At 43.9% G+C, this 17,152-nt stretch overlaps 1 protein-coding gene across 1 annotated transcript in view; it reads left to right on the top strand.

Moving 5' to 3' along the window:
• T265_15345 (hypothetical protein) overlaps window positions 1-15,846 on the top strand; it is a gene marked incomplete at both ends in the record, with an annotated part of 90,174 nt that extends 74,328 nt beyond the window's left edge. Inside the window, 4 exons of the mRNA XM_009177672.1 lie at window positions 86-288; window positions 3,757-3,994; window positions 5,388-5,676; window positions 15,684-15,846. Coding sequence (XP_009175936.1) covers window positions 86-288; window positions 3,757-3,994; window positions 5,388-5,676; window positions 15,684-15,846 — 893 coding nt within the window. The remainder of the gene's footprint in view (window positions 1-85; window positions 289-3,756; window positions 3,995-5,387; window positions 5,677-15,683) is intronic.
• Window positions 15,847-17,152: the final 1,306 nt, after the last annotated feature.

The raw sequence follows: 17,152 nt of genomic DNA, 5'->3' as shown, positions 1-17,152 counted from the left end.
ATGAATTATACATTATATATATAATGTATAATTCATCACAGTTAACTGTTCAACTGCAAACAAAATCCACCTTCCACCCTCTCAGACTTTGAGGATCACATTTCTACAACAAAAAGCCGGGTTCCGGAGGCACTGGCCAAACGCGAAGACTTGATTAAACGATTGACAGCTGTCGAGGGGAGTGTGCAAGATCTCAAAACTCAAGCTGAACAGGAGCTCTTCGTGGCAGCCGCACTAAAGAATCGTACGGACCAGCTGCAAGCGCTTCTGAACACCTTGGACGATAAGGTATGTAATGTGCAACAAGGTTTTATTTATAAGTCCGGGTGTACTGTTGTTCTATAGAATTATTCATGGCCTTGGTGACCCGTGCAACATGTACGTATTTGGAAACGTCCTGGGAGAACTGCCTAGGCAATCTAGCATTCAACTAATGGTCGAAATCGATCTAGCTATATTGCTGACCTAGCAGCATTTTGAAGAATTTTCCTAGATATCTCGCATCGTCTCCAGCGTCGGCTGTTTGAAACATTCCCCCACTTCTTCTTTACGCTGCACAGTAACAGAACGTTGCTTCCTGTGGAAGCCTATCAACAGTCATTCTTTGACCCAACCGCCCGTCATGTGAGAGGGGACCCATGGCTATTTTTCTGCGGCATTGTGTGTAGGCGGGATTCCCGTCACACAAAACGATCTCTGTGCGATCCTAGACGGCCATCCCCTTGAAGCAAAGTCGGCATATTTTGTGCTCAGCAAGATACTGTGATGGTCACCCGGTTTTTCTTTTAATTGTTAGTCGAGTCTTACCTTACAGTCAACAACTTTGTACGGTAGGCCGATCAGTTCAAAAGTCTTATGCTCAGCAAGTCGGAAGTAAAATTCATAGCTTGCCATGAAAGTGTGACGTTTTGATGTGTTTGTCCTGGGTGTGGTCGAACACCGGTTTGTCATGCTTCTACCGGTGAAAGGAAGAAGGCCTTCGCTGCGGAGTTATTTATTAGTAAATGCCAACTGAACAGTTACAGACTATTGGACAGGGAAGCAAAACCCTCACATGCATCTTGTTTACAAAAAACTGGATATACATCTTCTCTTTGAATGCTTCTTCTTGAACTTTCCTGGATATTCATTGACTGTTGCTCAAGTCCAAGCAAATGCTACAAAGCGACTCCACAAATTCTGTAATAGACGCAAAGTGGATTTACGAGAAAACATACTACTCGTATGCCTCCCCAATCAGTAGTATCACCGTTACACCGGCAGGCTCATCGGACCAGATGATTTGCACGAGGACGCTGTCATGTTCCAGATGGGATCATCATCATCATCATCATGTTGAGGACTTAAATAACAAACTCATGGTTGCATCTGTATGGGCAACCCGTCTGATATGTGCAGCTTACTTGGTCAATAGAGAGCCACCTATCGCCAGCCCACGTTGTATATGAGCGAAATTCATCAGATCACAGTACTGCGATACAGTCAATCAAGTGAATCGTTCAAGTTTCACGTGGTTTACTTCTGCCAACATTCAGAGGAAGGGTGAATTTATTAAGTTGGAGATTAAAGCGAATCGGTAGATGTTTCCGCGAAAGAACTGGGGGTCCGTGAGGATGGAAAAACGAAAGAGGACAAGCCGCCCGGACGTATGAAGTGCACTCATTTATACATCATTTAGTTTTGACGGCGGGAATCATCTGGATTCCAGCTCAATCTCTCTTTTATGGTATACTTCAACTGTACATAAACCGCCTCATGTTCCAGTTTGTACAACACTCAAGGTATTCGCGGACACTACTCACAATGTTGCGGAAAACTCTTCTACCGCTCACCACCGGGTTCGGCCTTTTTGGGGCGCAGTTCTCGAGTTTTCGTCCGCCTTATGTTCCATTTGAACTCAAACTGTACGAAGTCTGCAGCAGGATGTGATGGGGGTGTTGTGAATAGGTCAGTGAGAATAGTTTCACTATGAATGGTTTAATTGGCTACATAGAGTATTGCGATTACGTTTGAAAGCAAAAACGGTTTCCAGTAGGCAGGACTACAGTGGCCACGTTCTGTCATGATTTGGGCCGCAGGTTTTGCAAGCGAAAGAAATCAGATAGGCCTTGAAGTCTGCAAGCAAACGATGGTGGAATACGTCACCACTCTCAACCAAGAGCGCCTCCCCCAGACATTCGATAGGTGCTCTGGTTGACTGGTACTCCGACCTCACATCATTTCGACCTATCCGGACTGTGCTCAGTTTCGTGAATCATTGCTGGGGCCTCTTCCCTTCGGTCTGGGGAATACGCATTCCGCAAAATCAAGACCGCTATTGCAACAAACCTGAACACTTGCGCTATAACTCATGTCAGATCCTTTTAAGTGAGAAGATGAACAAAAAAACCAGTTATTTCAAGTTTTGAGTAAGTGACATTCCAAATTCAATGAGTACAATTTGACAAACAGCCGAAATCCCGAAGGATAGTAGCATTCCTCTCAGTATTTCCGCCCCTAATGACCTTAAAACCCGATTACGATTGTCAGAAGCATAGTTAGAACTGATCTTAGGTTTGCTGGTATCAAATCTTATACCCGTTCTAATCTGCTTCGTGACTAAATAAATTCATAAAATCGACACTCTGTATCATTACCAATATGGCACTCAATCTACGCCGCTTGCTAATTTCATTAGGCAAACAAGTTAGTTGGAAGTCACCGCTGCTCCATAAAGTTGTCATATCTGCTTGTATACGGACACAGAATGATGTGGATGCGTCTGTATTTTTTTGACGTCGGCTTGTGATATCCCCATTCCACTTGTGAGTAAGTCAGCAGTAAGCCCAAAAACTTCGATAAACTCACGTGGTTCAAGTCGGCCTTGGGGTGAGCAGTGGCGCCGACTTCTGGTGAGTCTGTTAGCCACACATAGGGATGGCATGCCTATTTCGTAAGCTTGGTTGGCTTGGTAACGCAGCTTGACCTAACCAACTTTATCTCGGGGAATGAATTAAAACTACATTGTTGGTAGTGTGAGGAGATTTGTGGTTGAACGAATCCATTTTCAAAGGGACCAACGAATCCACAATCACCTTCTATGGTTGAACGAATCCATTTTCAAAAAGACCGATTTTTTAATCCGTTGCAGACCAGAACGAACCAGGATCGCTTGTGGCTTGTGTTTGACCCAAATAGAAACTCAATTTGAAAGAGTACCGAGGCTTTTTTATTTATAATCCATTAGGCAGCCTCTATTTTAGTTGCTGATTCGTTTGGGACTTTGTTTCTCCTGTGACAAGTCAGAGTTCTTTCAAATGACATCGAGAAGGCGGAGGTGGGAGGTGCAATAAATCAGACCTGAAGAAGAATCTGATGAGTTGATCATAAAGTAGGACCAACGAATAAGAAACTGTGTGTGCTTGAACCTAGGTGCGAACCGAGCTCTCCAACTGTGAATTATCGAAGTAACTTACCACTGTTTGGTCCATTGTTGAACTCACATAAGTGCTCACTACGTGTACTAACAGATCCCAACCTTGAATCCTTTAGACGGCGAACCAATGTGCGATATAGCTGTATATACAAGGCCGTGACCGGCATCCGCCACAGATGAGTTGGTACAACACTCCCTTTGGAAGCTAAGGCGGGATTGACACCCGTCGTCAGGCATCTTTTCCACCCGCAACAACCACACTCTAGTTTTCCTCATTCTCCTTTGCCAACTAAACGGATTTGAAATCAGATACAATGTATATTTTGCTTTTTTTCCCCCAGATCGATCAGGCAACAAACCACAGTGAGGCAAACAGAGACCGATTAAGGGAAATGCAAAGGCAACATGACGAACAGATACTGCCCAAAGTGAAGGAAGCCACACGCGCGGTGGAGGAGTTAGATGAGCAGGCCACAACTGTCATAGACGCCGTGACAGTGACCCAAGGAGAAGTGAAGAAAATGATGGAGAACGCCGCCGATATGTTGCAGCGAATGAAAAAGTTGAAAGCACAGCTGAGTAAGTTGGTACACGGGAATGGCCGGAATATCAACCAAGGGGAATATGAATGGGTGAGAGATCACGAAGAGTTTGGGTGTTGTTGGTGTTGTACACCTTCTAGGATGGAGTCCCCGTGGCCCCGTCTGCGCTTGGCTGGAAACGTTGCAAGAAATGACAGCTAATCGATGTCAGTGGCGTTCGTGCTCTCAGTTTGTTTCCAGATTGTCTGATTGATCGGTTGGAAGTGTAGCTGCCTCAGAATGCTTGACATAGGCCAGCTTTAGGTCTCCTCATCTACCCACTTCTTTTTCGGTTCTTCTATCCTTCTCTGTTCTTCTTCTGTTCTGGCGTCAGTGCCAACACTGATGTTGCTGTCTTTGATGATGATGACGGGTGAGATGGAACAGCCTACATTTCAGAGCAAGCCGTATTACCACAAGACTGGTGTATTCGGTTGAACTAACGATTTCTCTGCGAACGTCAGAAGTGCGCTCGATTCAGGTCAACGGAGTTCGAAGCGTGGAGCCACGGGAGATTTAGCTCCGTGGCCGTTTGGGTAGCGATTAAGTCGAACACATGTCAGTATCAAAAGACCTGGCAAGAATGACTTCATGCGCTAGCCATAAGTTGACGTTATTTGTAGCGACACACGCTCAAAACCTGATGATCGGTTCCGACCATGCAGAGGAACCTCACCATCACCGTGTCTTGTCACGCAGGTTGTGGATCAACCAATTCCGCTCAAGCTCATGATCTTCCCCAGATCCGTTTCACTGTTTTAGGCAGTGCTCTGCCGATGGAGGCTCTTTAGCCAAGTGACGATAAACACTAGTAACTAGGACGCGATTGTGTAACTTTACACAGCTGTTGTATCAGATGTTGAGAGAGATGTTTGCCACAATCGGCCAAACGAGAAAGTTGGTGACAACAGCCTTATTATTAATATTATTACTGTTGTAATAGAAAACTCGCCAGGTTCAATTACTGTTCAATAAAGGAGAAAGAATGCTCTAGTAAAGATTCTATGAAGACAGGATGGGCGTGAACTCAGTGTCTGTGTTCTTTTTGGAAACTATTAGCGTCCTTAGCTAACATTATCGGACAGAACCCAAGCCGCCATGTCAGGAACCGGTACTGTGCTGGTTTCCTTGATCGATTATGCGCCATTTTCAACACGGTTTCCTTCCGCATGCGAGATGAATCACATGTACCCCAGCCAAGTGGACAAGCCTCCGAGCCTCTAGGGTTGCTGATGTGAACAGTGCACCATGAGGGATAAACATCAAATCCTTTTCAATGCTTTTGAGGCGAGGTCTTGCAGGACCTTTGGAATTATTGATGACAACAAAAAGACGCGTGTATTTTCGCTTCCCCTCTCTGTTGTTTTTTCCAAATCTAGCTGAATCCGCAGGCGGAGAATCGGCCGTCCCCGTGAATGGAGAAGATGCTGCCACTCGATTCGCCAAATTGAAGGCATCTTTTGAAGAATTACGCATCACCGAACGGTTAGAGCAATTGAGAAGATTGAATGAGTCGCGATCGATTGAAATAGCTTTTATGCGCAAAGAGTTGGGTGAATTCCAAGCCCATTACAAACATTTGGTTGTGGTTAATGGTCTGTTACCGACAAAAGATCTGAATTGCTTCTATTCTGGAAAAGAGATTGAGGGAGACACCCCTGCAGTTCGGCCATCACGCACGTAAGCAATGGTTGCTTGGGGCCGAAGCAAGTCATCGCAACTACCGTCTGTCTTCCCCTACATTTTGCCCATCTACTGTGGGGATCTATCACCCTTGAAATAGATACCATGTATGGTCAAAAATGCCCTACTCATAGCTTAATTAAGTAACTGTGTTTCGTGCCATGTGACCAACATCAACTACGTATTGACATAATTAAAATAGGAATAAAGAATTACCCCAACATGCTTGATTTTCGTCCATTTTTGCTTGTTTGAAAACAATGGACGCGACAAATTAGCATATTTTCCCTTACGTCCCGCTACTAGTGCCTTGCAATTGTCCATAAATAGGTCAAATTTTATATATTACTCATGTTTTTCTTATCACACTCATTTTTTCATGCATCTCATCTATTCTGTATTTGTTTTTTGTTTGAATTTTGCTGTTTGGGGAATAAAACGTATGGCTAACAGTACTTACCTCTGTGTTCGTGACGTGTGACAACCAGGTGGGTAAACTGGATCGCTTCTTAATTTTATTCCACGACAGCCCATGACCGGTTTCGCCCTTCTTCGGGCTCATTGGGTGGGCGCGGTCCCCGAGTTTTCCTCAACCTTATGTTCTACTTGAACCCAAATAGGACTGTTTTCGAGAAATACACTCATTTACAAATCAATTTGATTTTCACAAGAAACTCAACTGAATATCATAAACGAGAGATTCAGTTGAGTCTCTCGTGAAAACCAAGTTGATTTGCAAATGAGTGTATTTCTCGCAAACAGTCCTATTTGGGTTCAAGTAGAACATAAGGTTGAGGAAAACTCGGGGACCGCGCCCACCCAATGAGCCCGAAGAAGGGCGAAACCGGTCATGGGCTGTCGTGGAATAAAATTAAGAAGCGATCCAGTTTACCCACCTGGTTGTCACACGTCACGGTTCCAACTAAAACATGAGTCGGCCTGTGTGCAGCACATTTAGTTGTAGAATATCATAAACGAGAGATTCAGTTGAGTCTCTCGTGAAAACCAAGTTGATTTGCAAATGAGTGTGTTTCCCGAAAACAGTCCAATTCGGGAAAGCCGACAAGTGCCGTACGCCTGTTTCCCCGATACTGAGAACAGTTAGCACAGCCATCTTACGAATCTCTAGTGTGAATTGAACCTGTTGGTAGCGGAACACCATACACTCCGGCCACGAGTGCCTGATCAGCAGTGTGACTACCTCACGCTTAGACGGAAGGCAGCACAACGCACCTCAGTCACACATTTACGTCCATTGATCCGATGTTGGCGTGCTCCAACTCCCCAGGTGGAAGTCCCATGGGACTTATGATTTTAGATTTTCCAAACCTTGTGGTTTGTGGGGAGTAGACGGATTTCGGGGTCCAATTTCAAATTGTATTCTGTCGCCAACCTGCTCAGAGGAAATCACATTGGCCTTCAGTTTGTCTGAACGATCATGGTACACTGTCATTTCTAGGAACGAGGTAATCACTCAAAGGATTTTCACCCATGGCTGAGTAGCAGTGTTCGTTCTCTTCTCGAAAGACAGCCAGAGACTCACAAAATATCTACGATGCTGACTTCAAACCAGGAGGAATCAACCATGCAATATCCCTTGGCTTCTCTACCCAGAACGTTTTCACTGGCGGGATAAGTTCACAGTAGGAACTCCGAAATCCGGCCACAGGTTAAGGGTCAACTTTGTCAGTGAGTATAGTTCACATTGCACACGCCGATGGGGGATACCCTTCAAAAGCAACACACACTCAAACATCCCTGCCTTATCTGCAGCACATTGCTGAAATATTCAACAAAACTAAGACAAATTCAAAATCCTGACGAAGTAGACTTTTCCAAGATTGACCACCCTGAGATGTTATTCCTCACAAATGAGTTCTTTTTATCCAATCGTATCCCCTCAAATTTTACAAAATAACCTGGGATAGGTGACGAATCTTGTCTCTTTCATTGTCGTTCTCAGTAAAAAATGATGGTGTGTCTGCAAGGCGACAGGAGAACCATATGGAACCAAAGATGACACTAATGAATGTCAAAATTCAAGAAAAAAGACTGGCTTGACTGTGGCAGTTAAAACTAGAGTTATCGTGTGATAGGACCGAAGTTTAGTCTCATAGGTATGATGTATAATATAGCGTACCAGTGGACAGCGGTCCATACATTTTTCTTCGGGTGACACTGAACTCCTAGCGACGATTTTCGTTCATTGTTTAGTTCACCACAGGTACGCGAAATTCCCTAATATGGCACGATCCCCCAAAAGAAAACACCAAGAGGAAAGAAATTTCCAGATGCTCTTCGAAATGGGAAAAGCTTTCTTAGCCTCCCTGAAAAGATTATCGTCACTTAAAAGGGACTAATTTGAAGAAATCACTGTAATTGTGATGAATACCCTTGGACATGACGCTCCTCACTTCAGTTTTGTCCCTTTTAAAAGAGTCTCAACCTCAGACTGGTGCCCTGATTTTATCCACTTTTCATGGAACACTCCTGTTGGACTGTTCCAGATTGGCACACTGAATAACTGAACGATACTGGTGGCTCATTACTGAGCAATTAGGCAAGTTCACCTTCACTGACCATATTTTAGAATTCCCTGTTGATTTCCTTGCGTTTCAAGGACAAATATCTCCCGTGCGGTATCTGGAGAATAGCTGATCACGGATAACCATGCAGATTAGTTATTAGCTTGGATGCTTTCCATACTGTTTTGGCTTTCGAACTAAAGACCAATCGAGTTGCTCCCAGGCCTCGCTGATTGGTGGTTGGTCTTCATCGCTGGCGTATAAAACCCCACAATCACAGTAAATTGTGCTTTGAGTACGAGATATCTCGCATTGTTTCTTACTTGTCCAAGTAAACGAAGAAATATTGAGCCCTAAAATTTCAGGTTATCGTGATTATCCATCAGAAGTGAAGTGGTGAATCCTGTGGTCCGGTTACGCTGACTGCCTTGCAGACGGTAACGATTATACGATCAATACTACGGCCGTGAGAACTACTGTACACTGGAACCGTTCTGTTGATCAAATACATTTGCTATGCCCGAAAGGATGGATAAAAACTTCCTATACGTTCTGATTTAAAGGTGAAATGCTGGTGACTTAGTTTTACTCAACAGTAATAAAAGAAGCAGAGAGTTGGCCAACCCTTGACCTGACAGGGTGAGAATGAATATCACGAAACGCTTGGGTGCTATTGGTGCTACTCGCCCACCAGAATGAGGATAACGTGATTCCCACTGCTCCTGGTTGGATACGCTGCAAGATATGGCTGCTAATCAATGTCAGTGGCGTTCTTGTCATCAGCTGCTATCCAGATCGCCTGAATGAATGTTTGGGGGTGTAGGCACCTCGGAACGATTATAGTAAGCTAGCCATAAGTCCCTGCCCTGTCTACCTTTATTCTTTTCTTCACAATAAGGCTTTCAAAANCACAATAAGGCTTTCAAATAAATCATCGTTTTACGGTGGCGAAGCATCAGTGTTGAACACAGATGTCATACACTTCATGATGATGATGATCTGAATAGATATGTTCTTTCAACGCAGTATTTAGTACAGTAGCTCTGGTATCGCTTACGTACCGTACAACTTTACCCATTTCGAAACTATCAGACTACTACAATAAGAGCCTGGCTTCAAGTTCCATCATATCGATCCGAATGAGGAATTAATCACCCTTGGAAGTTCAACACCTTCGAGAAACTTATCGATACTTTAAAATGATGCACTTTCTACTGGTTTGTTCAACTGGACTTCTTCGTTAGTGGTGAAGTGTCAGCAAAACCGGTGTTTGCAGACAATATTTCTGAATCTTTTCAAATATTTTGTGGTCCTCTTGCTTATTTTCGCCTAGCTGTAACCTGATCCCTTAGGATAGTCTCGTTAGGACGTAACACCGTCCCCATGTGCTTCTTCAGTAAACCAGAGTAGCGTAATCCGATAGTGCAAAAAATGACATACCTAAGAGCTTGCTTTCAAGTTTTTTCATACTGCAGTAGCTGACTACTGCGTCACAAACAAGTACCGTTGTATGAAAAAGATTACACATATTTCGACAAATCATAAGAGAAACACTGTGAATAAAGCAAGCTGTTCAAGATGTCTGACTGCATGGCGCGGTAGCCTGATTTTGCCTGGCAACTGGCTACACGACCAGAGTACACAACATCCAGTTGCCCTGGCAAGCTTCGACAGTGCTCACCCGTATGTGTGCTTGCGTGTATGAGACTTTTCGTTGTACGCATGAGCGATGTTAAGCAACAGAGCAACCGGCCATATAACTACTACAATCATCAATTGGTTATCGATTAGTTCGAATTAGTCTGTAGTTGTCACTTTTCCCGTATCAGAGAGTCTGGGCGAAACGCCACATAGCAAGTAAGTAGATTCTGATTATACTCGGTGAAAGTCTAAACGGGAAAGTTCATTACCCTTCGCACTATATCCACACTGAGCAGTGTCTTGAAAATAAAACTCGTTAAATAAAACCCATCTAGTGAATTCTAGGTATCAATTTAGTTTGAGACTGACGTGGTTCACAGGTATGCATAACCCTAAATAACGAGAAAAAACGTGACACAACAGTTTACATGTTTGGCAGCTTAGACTAAACCGTTAGTTCTTCCAGTCTGGTAATCGACTGATTACGTCAGCTACGCCGCAGAATTGGTGGCTGGGTGGAAGTTAGGATTTCGGGTTTATCAGGAAGAGCAGAATCCTGAAAGTGACCTCAGAACGCCAGGAACCTACTGCTCCACCAAAATCTCGACAGAAAAGCCGGCAAGCATCCAGGCCAGTTAATCATTCAATCAATTCAGCAAAAGCCAATGAGTCCTCATGCATGCCACAGAAGCACGACCGAATGTGATCAGCGTTCAGGCGTTTCATAGGGGCACGGTCGATGTTGATGGGTGTTCAATAACGCCCATCATACAGCCTGGACCAATGCCAGAAAGTCCCCTTTAAATAGCGTGAGGCCGTTGTGACTTTTGCTCTCGCACTCGCTTGTTCGGAATATAGCCGTTGCGTTCCCTTCTGTGGGTCTTTTTTCAGGCACTGGCCACTGGAGCGGGTCAGCAGTCAGAAACAACAGACTGGCGAATCAGCAGATATATCAGGGTTCCTCAGTTGCTCCTAGTATTTCATTCCGAACTGACAAGAGTCAGAAAAACTTGACTTACATCTTCAGGTAACCTCACGTTTACTACTCATGAGTAGGCAATCGATTTGAGAAAATACAATATATGCACAGGCCAATCGGACAGAGGCGGGTTCATAAGGATGACGGAATCGAACACCCTATTTTCCTCATGATATTGCAATGCCTGACTCCGCTTAAAAGCAGGATATCCGCGATTGAAGCTGGCGTCTTCGAATTTTGTGAAATACGGAATAATGTGCCCTTTTTCGCTTGAACATTCTACCTACCCACGAGAGTGCCTTAATTACACGACTACAGGACGGTATTACGTGGCTCAATCACTGGAACTTAGGGGTGAACGGGATGACAGTTTGCTTTGACTGCTAAATGGGTTACTGGTTGAACAATTTGCCCTCTGGTTGACCAGCGTGATGGGTCACACTGTTTGAGTCTCTGGGTCTGGGGGTGACCCCTGAACCATTTTCGTCAGCTCCAGTCCGACTCAGAAGAAAATGGCAAAAAACGGAGTCCATCAGCAGTATTACAGCTTTTTGATTACCAGGGGGATTTCCGACAAAAACCATCATCTCACGCGTTGGTCCATGCTTTCCGAATTACACAAATTTTAGACTAGTACCGGCCCCACGATAAGATACTACTTAACTGAGTAGTCTTACTGCCAGCAGATATAAAATGTGTTTTTAGATGAACTTACAAGGTATGAACAGTAGTTTATCCACGGCTGATTAATGTAGCATGAGTTAAGTTCTTGGCAAGGATGGATTTCAATGTTCGTGATATGCAAATCGCAAGCTCTACGAACCATTGGTCATAAAAGGTACTTTACTGTCGGGAAGCTGCCCCGTACACTGTTGCCTGTTTTACCTCTCTTTCTTGAGATCTTCTTGAAGTTGAGTGAATTGATTCCAATCTACCGACGAATTGGGTTTTCCTGCAGTCAGCTGAAGAAGTAAACCTTGTCGAAATACCGAAAAGGAATAAAGTCTTAGCAGCGATTTTGAGAACATGATCCGTAAAGTATAATATCACCTAAATGACCCTTGTTTATTTCAGTGGATTTCAAGACCGAATTCCTAATTTGTTTCAAAATACCTTTGGGTGTTCAGCTGTTGAGTCAATATCACATTTTCTTACTGCCGCGGAAGATTACCCGAAATTTTGACCAGCCACATTGAAGAAAAAGTCTTTACGGCCTGCACCAGTTTCTATGGCTGCTCGAAGCAATGTTTTCCTCATGCCATTAAGAAACCCCCCCCCAAAATCTTCGCCAGGTCACAAGCGCAATCTGTTACAGTTTGAATCCACACAATATCAGACACATGGGATCACTTTTACAAACTCTCTAGTTTAACTCATGCGAAAGATCATTTCAAATACAGCAAGATATCAGCAGAAAACAGTGTCTTATACAAGTCATATATCGATCAGGTAGTCTGGAACTTACAACAACAGAATCGGTCTGCAGCCATGATCGATTAGCAAACAGACACATAGTTCACCTTTTGGACATGAAGAAAAGAGAGGACCACTGGATTCCGGAGGTTGCCAGACCAAAGAACGTCTTGAATGACTGAGATACGAGCGATTTCTAAGAGAACTTGAGAGCTAGGCTAGTTGTTACGCCTTTAATTGGTGTCCCTTGGAAAAAATGACGAAACGGACTTAGGGTTGGAAATGCCCATTCTCTTATATCAATGGCGAACAAATTCGCTCTTCACCGACCAATGTATATAGGGCCTGGGGATTCAACCAACTTAGCGGTTTTAACGGAGAAAAGTAGTTGGAAAATTTCAAAATAATACGTATCTAACTGAAACAGGAAAAATATGAGGGGCAAAATATGCAGCTCTCAAATTTTGTAAGATTTACTATCCGGCTAATTCATCTTTGCACTTTCACTGTTGTCAGTTATGTATTTGAAACATTTTCCAAGCGTCTTAGCAAAATTCCTCTCTTTCATCCGCTGGACAGAGGAGAAACATGACCCGTACCACTCAATCTCTCTTTTGGATTTCACTTGTTTACTTTACAAAACTCCTCTTCCCCATCGTTTTTTTCGTGACCGCCAGAACCCAAGTAAGGCAATACTTTGCTTTGTTCATCCTTATGTTCCAAGCTTCGAAAACTCTTTACTAAGATGACCAGTAAAAAGTTGCGTAAGCGGGTTGAAAGGGCTAGTTAGGGCCTACCCAGCCTGGTAATTTATGGTAAACTAGCTGGTGTAAGAAGTGTTAACTCAGATGGGATTTCTGTGGCAAAGAATTCTCAAGGTGGGGACTGTTTGAAGTAAAGTTTATTACATTCGTTCAATAAAAACCGTGAATGATATCCGAGCAAATCCGAATTGCTTATACTGCGCCGTCATGCTGAAGTTAGCTCGGTCGCTGATGGCATGCGTACCCTTTCCTACTGAAGACTGAATTTAACAGACACGATGTGTCTGTATATATTTGTTGGCCATTCGGCCTTACTTTGATGAAGATATCGTCCTGTATGTGAAGCCGATCTGTGCTGGAAAGCCAAAAAGCTGTGTACAGCAGTCCCATCCTTATTAGAAACCATCGATTGTGTACACCTCAATAAACTCAAGAGAGTTTCAAGGCTGCAACATACTGGCTGGTAGTTTGAACACTTAACTATTCGGCCGTGAGCGGTTGATCAGCGCTGTGATTAACTCACACTTAGGGTATGGAGCCGCTCATTCTTCAATCATGGAATCTAAATCAGACGGCCCCATGTGTTGACACACTACCCACAATTTATAAGTAGTTCAAAGGGAGAAAAAAATTGACTCGATGAGTGAAACTCCTGAAAGTCGTCACTCGAGGAGCCAATCAACACATGATCACATGATGTGGATTGTTTGATTGAGGGATGGGAGCCAATCTCGCTACCGATAGGTTTCTGTTTCCGAACTGTTGTGCAGACTACTAGCCGGGTGGTCGCTGGTTCGAGACCCGTATCGGATTTTCGTGAGATGCACGCTACTGACGATTGCTCATAGGGAGAAAACAGATCGCAATGCTTCTCGGCTTTTCAGTATAGCTTCGCTCTACTAAAAGGATGAAATTTCTACCAATAATTCCGAGATCTCCTCACGCTATAAATACTACATTTTTTGTTGTAAGAAAGCTCTGAAGCTCAATTTGAGCGATTCACTTCAGCGTGATCTGTAGAACCTAGGACTGTCCGCCGTCTGGCAGAACTGGTGATCACTTATTCTCTAGAATTATATGTTTCTTTCGGGGTCAGTACTCTTCGCGAACCGCTCAGCTATTTCCCGTTATGTTAGCACGCACTTTTCGTATAAGCTCCTGAATCAAAAAAATACGCAGGAATATTTGTCACAAATTGTCGCGCAAATGACAGCGTTTGTCCTTCAAAGCCCTCATCTCTAATCAACAACTATTTGTACCCGAAAACATGACATTTGATGACGACGCAGATCTGTAGGTAAAGGAATAAAAAGCTCCGAGAAAGTTCCAAGATGTCCTCATGATCAAGTCACGATCAATTGGTGATAACTGTACTGATGTGCCATCAAACTGATCAGTAACCTAGGTTACTCGTAGCCTTTCATTCTTTGCAGTATGAACTTTGACACTTTGAAGGTGACCCGAATGCAACAGAACTCACACGGATATTGACTTGAAGTCCTTAGCGGTAAAAGAATCAAAAGGTGAGTGCATAGTGAACAGTGTTCATTGATACCTCAGGTTGAGCAGTATCTACTGACACCAATCGTCTGATCAAATCAGATCAAGTTGAAGCCTCCATCTGGCTCAAAAAAGAAGCTCAATAATATGGCCAGGTCAGGAACTACTGGCGTGGTTTGAAACCCATCGGATCGCATGCCAAATGAATCCAGAAAATATACAAGGATTAAACCGTTTCATGAAGGCGAGATGACTGAAGTGGTGAGAGCGCGAATCTGCTGACCGGAAGGTCCGTGGTTCGAACCCGACCTCTGCCTCCCGACTTCCCCTGTCTAAGCTTGGGCAACCTGACAGTATCCCAGCCCTCGTGCCTCATTTGTGTGACATGGCAGCTAAGCACCGAAAGGATGTTACAGCTGAACGATGGATATAAACCGTTTCATGATCTCATGGCCCCAAGCGTTTGAGAAAATTCCACACGGTTTGGTGAAAAATTGTAGTGAAAGTAATGCAGTTCCAAGATCTAAGCAATTAATTTTACGATATTTACAAAATCCGAAGAGTTTTAAGGCTTGAAAATAAGTTGATTATGACGGAATTGACTCAAAATTCCTCAGAAAACGGAATTTTCAACGGTAGTATTCGCGACTTAAATAATTCGGATCACCCTGTGAAAAGGAAACGCGACAGTGTGTCGAAATATTGGTAACTCGGTTGATCTCTTCGCCGACCTTGGCAGTTAGCCTGTAAACTGTTCGTCACCAATGAAGGTGGGTGGAGGGTGCGCAGTTCGGTGGAGGTCCCATCCTCACCCGCTTGCGGTTATAATTGGTGTATACTAGCTGGCCAATGGCATAAAAGGAACAAATTATGCAAGTTCATTTTTGAAATATGTCGCTTGTCAGTGATCCTGAGCATGGGGACCTGCTCCCACATTGCATAGGATTTAGTCATTGATAAGACGATTTTGGAGATGTAAAGTGAAAAGCCTGAGAAAGGGTGCTTCTCATTTTGTAACGGGATGTGAGGTACCTAGAGGTGATTGTGTCAAGACAGGAAAGAGGTACTTTCCTGTTTGATGAGCCGAATGTGATTATATATATATATATGTATATATATATATATGCATATATATAACGGTCCTCTTGGACTCGCACTTTTTCCATACATCCTGTCTGTTAGGCAGGAATCCACGCGGTTCCCACTATACCGCATGTCTTTAGGCGCTGCTACGGCCGAGAAGCCTGGCCCACTCGAGGTTGGCCCAGAATTCGGGAAGCTTGCCTGTCCGGCATCAAGTCGAGATCTGACTGTTCAACAATCTGGACCCAACAGCCAATCATGACCCAGTATTGGCCAAATGCCGATTGCCAATGGCGCATCCAGAACGCATCAGAAATTCCAGAAAGTTATAACCGCTTGCGCCATATATAAGAAGCGCTGTACAACTGTTCTTGACTTCGTTTTGGGCGTTAATAGACATTGTGCACCTTTGGTGGTTGTTTTGACGTGAACACTAGCTTGGGAGCCTCAGACCGAGAACTAAGCTGAGGAAAATACCGTTACTACACTATCCTATGGTCACCATCGTTGTATCCAAACGCTCTAGTCAAAAACCGACAACTCAGACAGTTCTCCGGCAGTGTGGCTTTTGCAGTGGTCATTGGCTTATTAAGTCATGAAAAAGTGGGAAGCGAAAAGTGTATAGACTCGGATGGAAAGCTGTCATACACAGATTAGTACTGTATGGTTGGTAACTACCGACCATAGATCAGGTGGCTGATGATCCATTCTTTACGCTTATCACTTTGCTTCCAGACTTTTCGTTCCCAATCGTTAGATCATTATTGCGCGGTTGGATTGGTATCTCCCACTCAGTGTAGTCATGTGACTGGCCGATTAAGGAAGAGCCTTACCGTAAGTTCACTGGTCCGTTTTCGATTCCTGCTGCCTTGCGGTCCGGAGACCTTGTAATCGATTGGCTTGTTAAACATTTTGGTATCTGATCGATTACAGTCACTGAACTTCTGATCGGTCCGTTGACAGGCTCTGCTATGTTTGTGTGGAAGAAAATCCTTACCTGTTTTCCAAACTACTGTAATTGCGGCGTACGACCATGAATGTTTGTCCCAGATAGAACACCTTCCATTTCACAGTGAAGGAATCCATCAGATTTCCATTTTTTGAAGGTTGCATATTTTTCAACCTGTGGGCACTTATGTGAACAGGATGGAACAGCATTGGGACAGAAAGCTTCTATTGAAAGACAACGGATCGGTTGGTATTCAGACCCCTTTGCCAATAGCGTACTGTACACTAAGCCTCTGCGTCACATACACTAGTCATCGCACTCGTGATATCAGGCCGCGGCGTTTCGCCTAAACTTATGCATAAAAATCTAACCCCTGCTTCACCTAAGACAATCAATCACTGGGGAATAGAATCGACGATATAGTGTATGACACGGAGTTGCGATGTGTGCAGTCACCCATCTTTGTCTTCCATGATCAAGCAACGTGACGAAAATCCATTCGTTGCTGTACTGAAACGACATGGAAGCTGCCTTACACGCGCTGGACAAATGTGGCTGACAGAAGGTAGTGTCAACATCATCGATCCTGAAACTCATTTGGCCTCGAGTTCACCCAATC

This window comes from Opisthorchis viverrini, assembly GCF_000715545.1.
Source record: "Opisthorchis viverrini unplaced genomic scaffold opera_v5_448, whole genome shotgun sequence".
Classification (NCBI taxonomy): Eukaryota; Metazoa; Platyhelminthes; class Trematoda; order Opisthorchiida; family Opisthorchiidae; genus Opisthorchis; species Opisthorchis viverrini.
The sequence above is the reverse complement of the archived record's forward strand: the minus strand, read 5'-3'. Positions and strand labels throughout refer to the sequence as shown.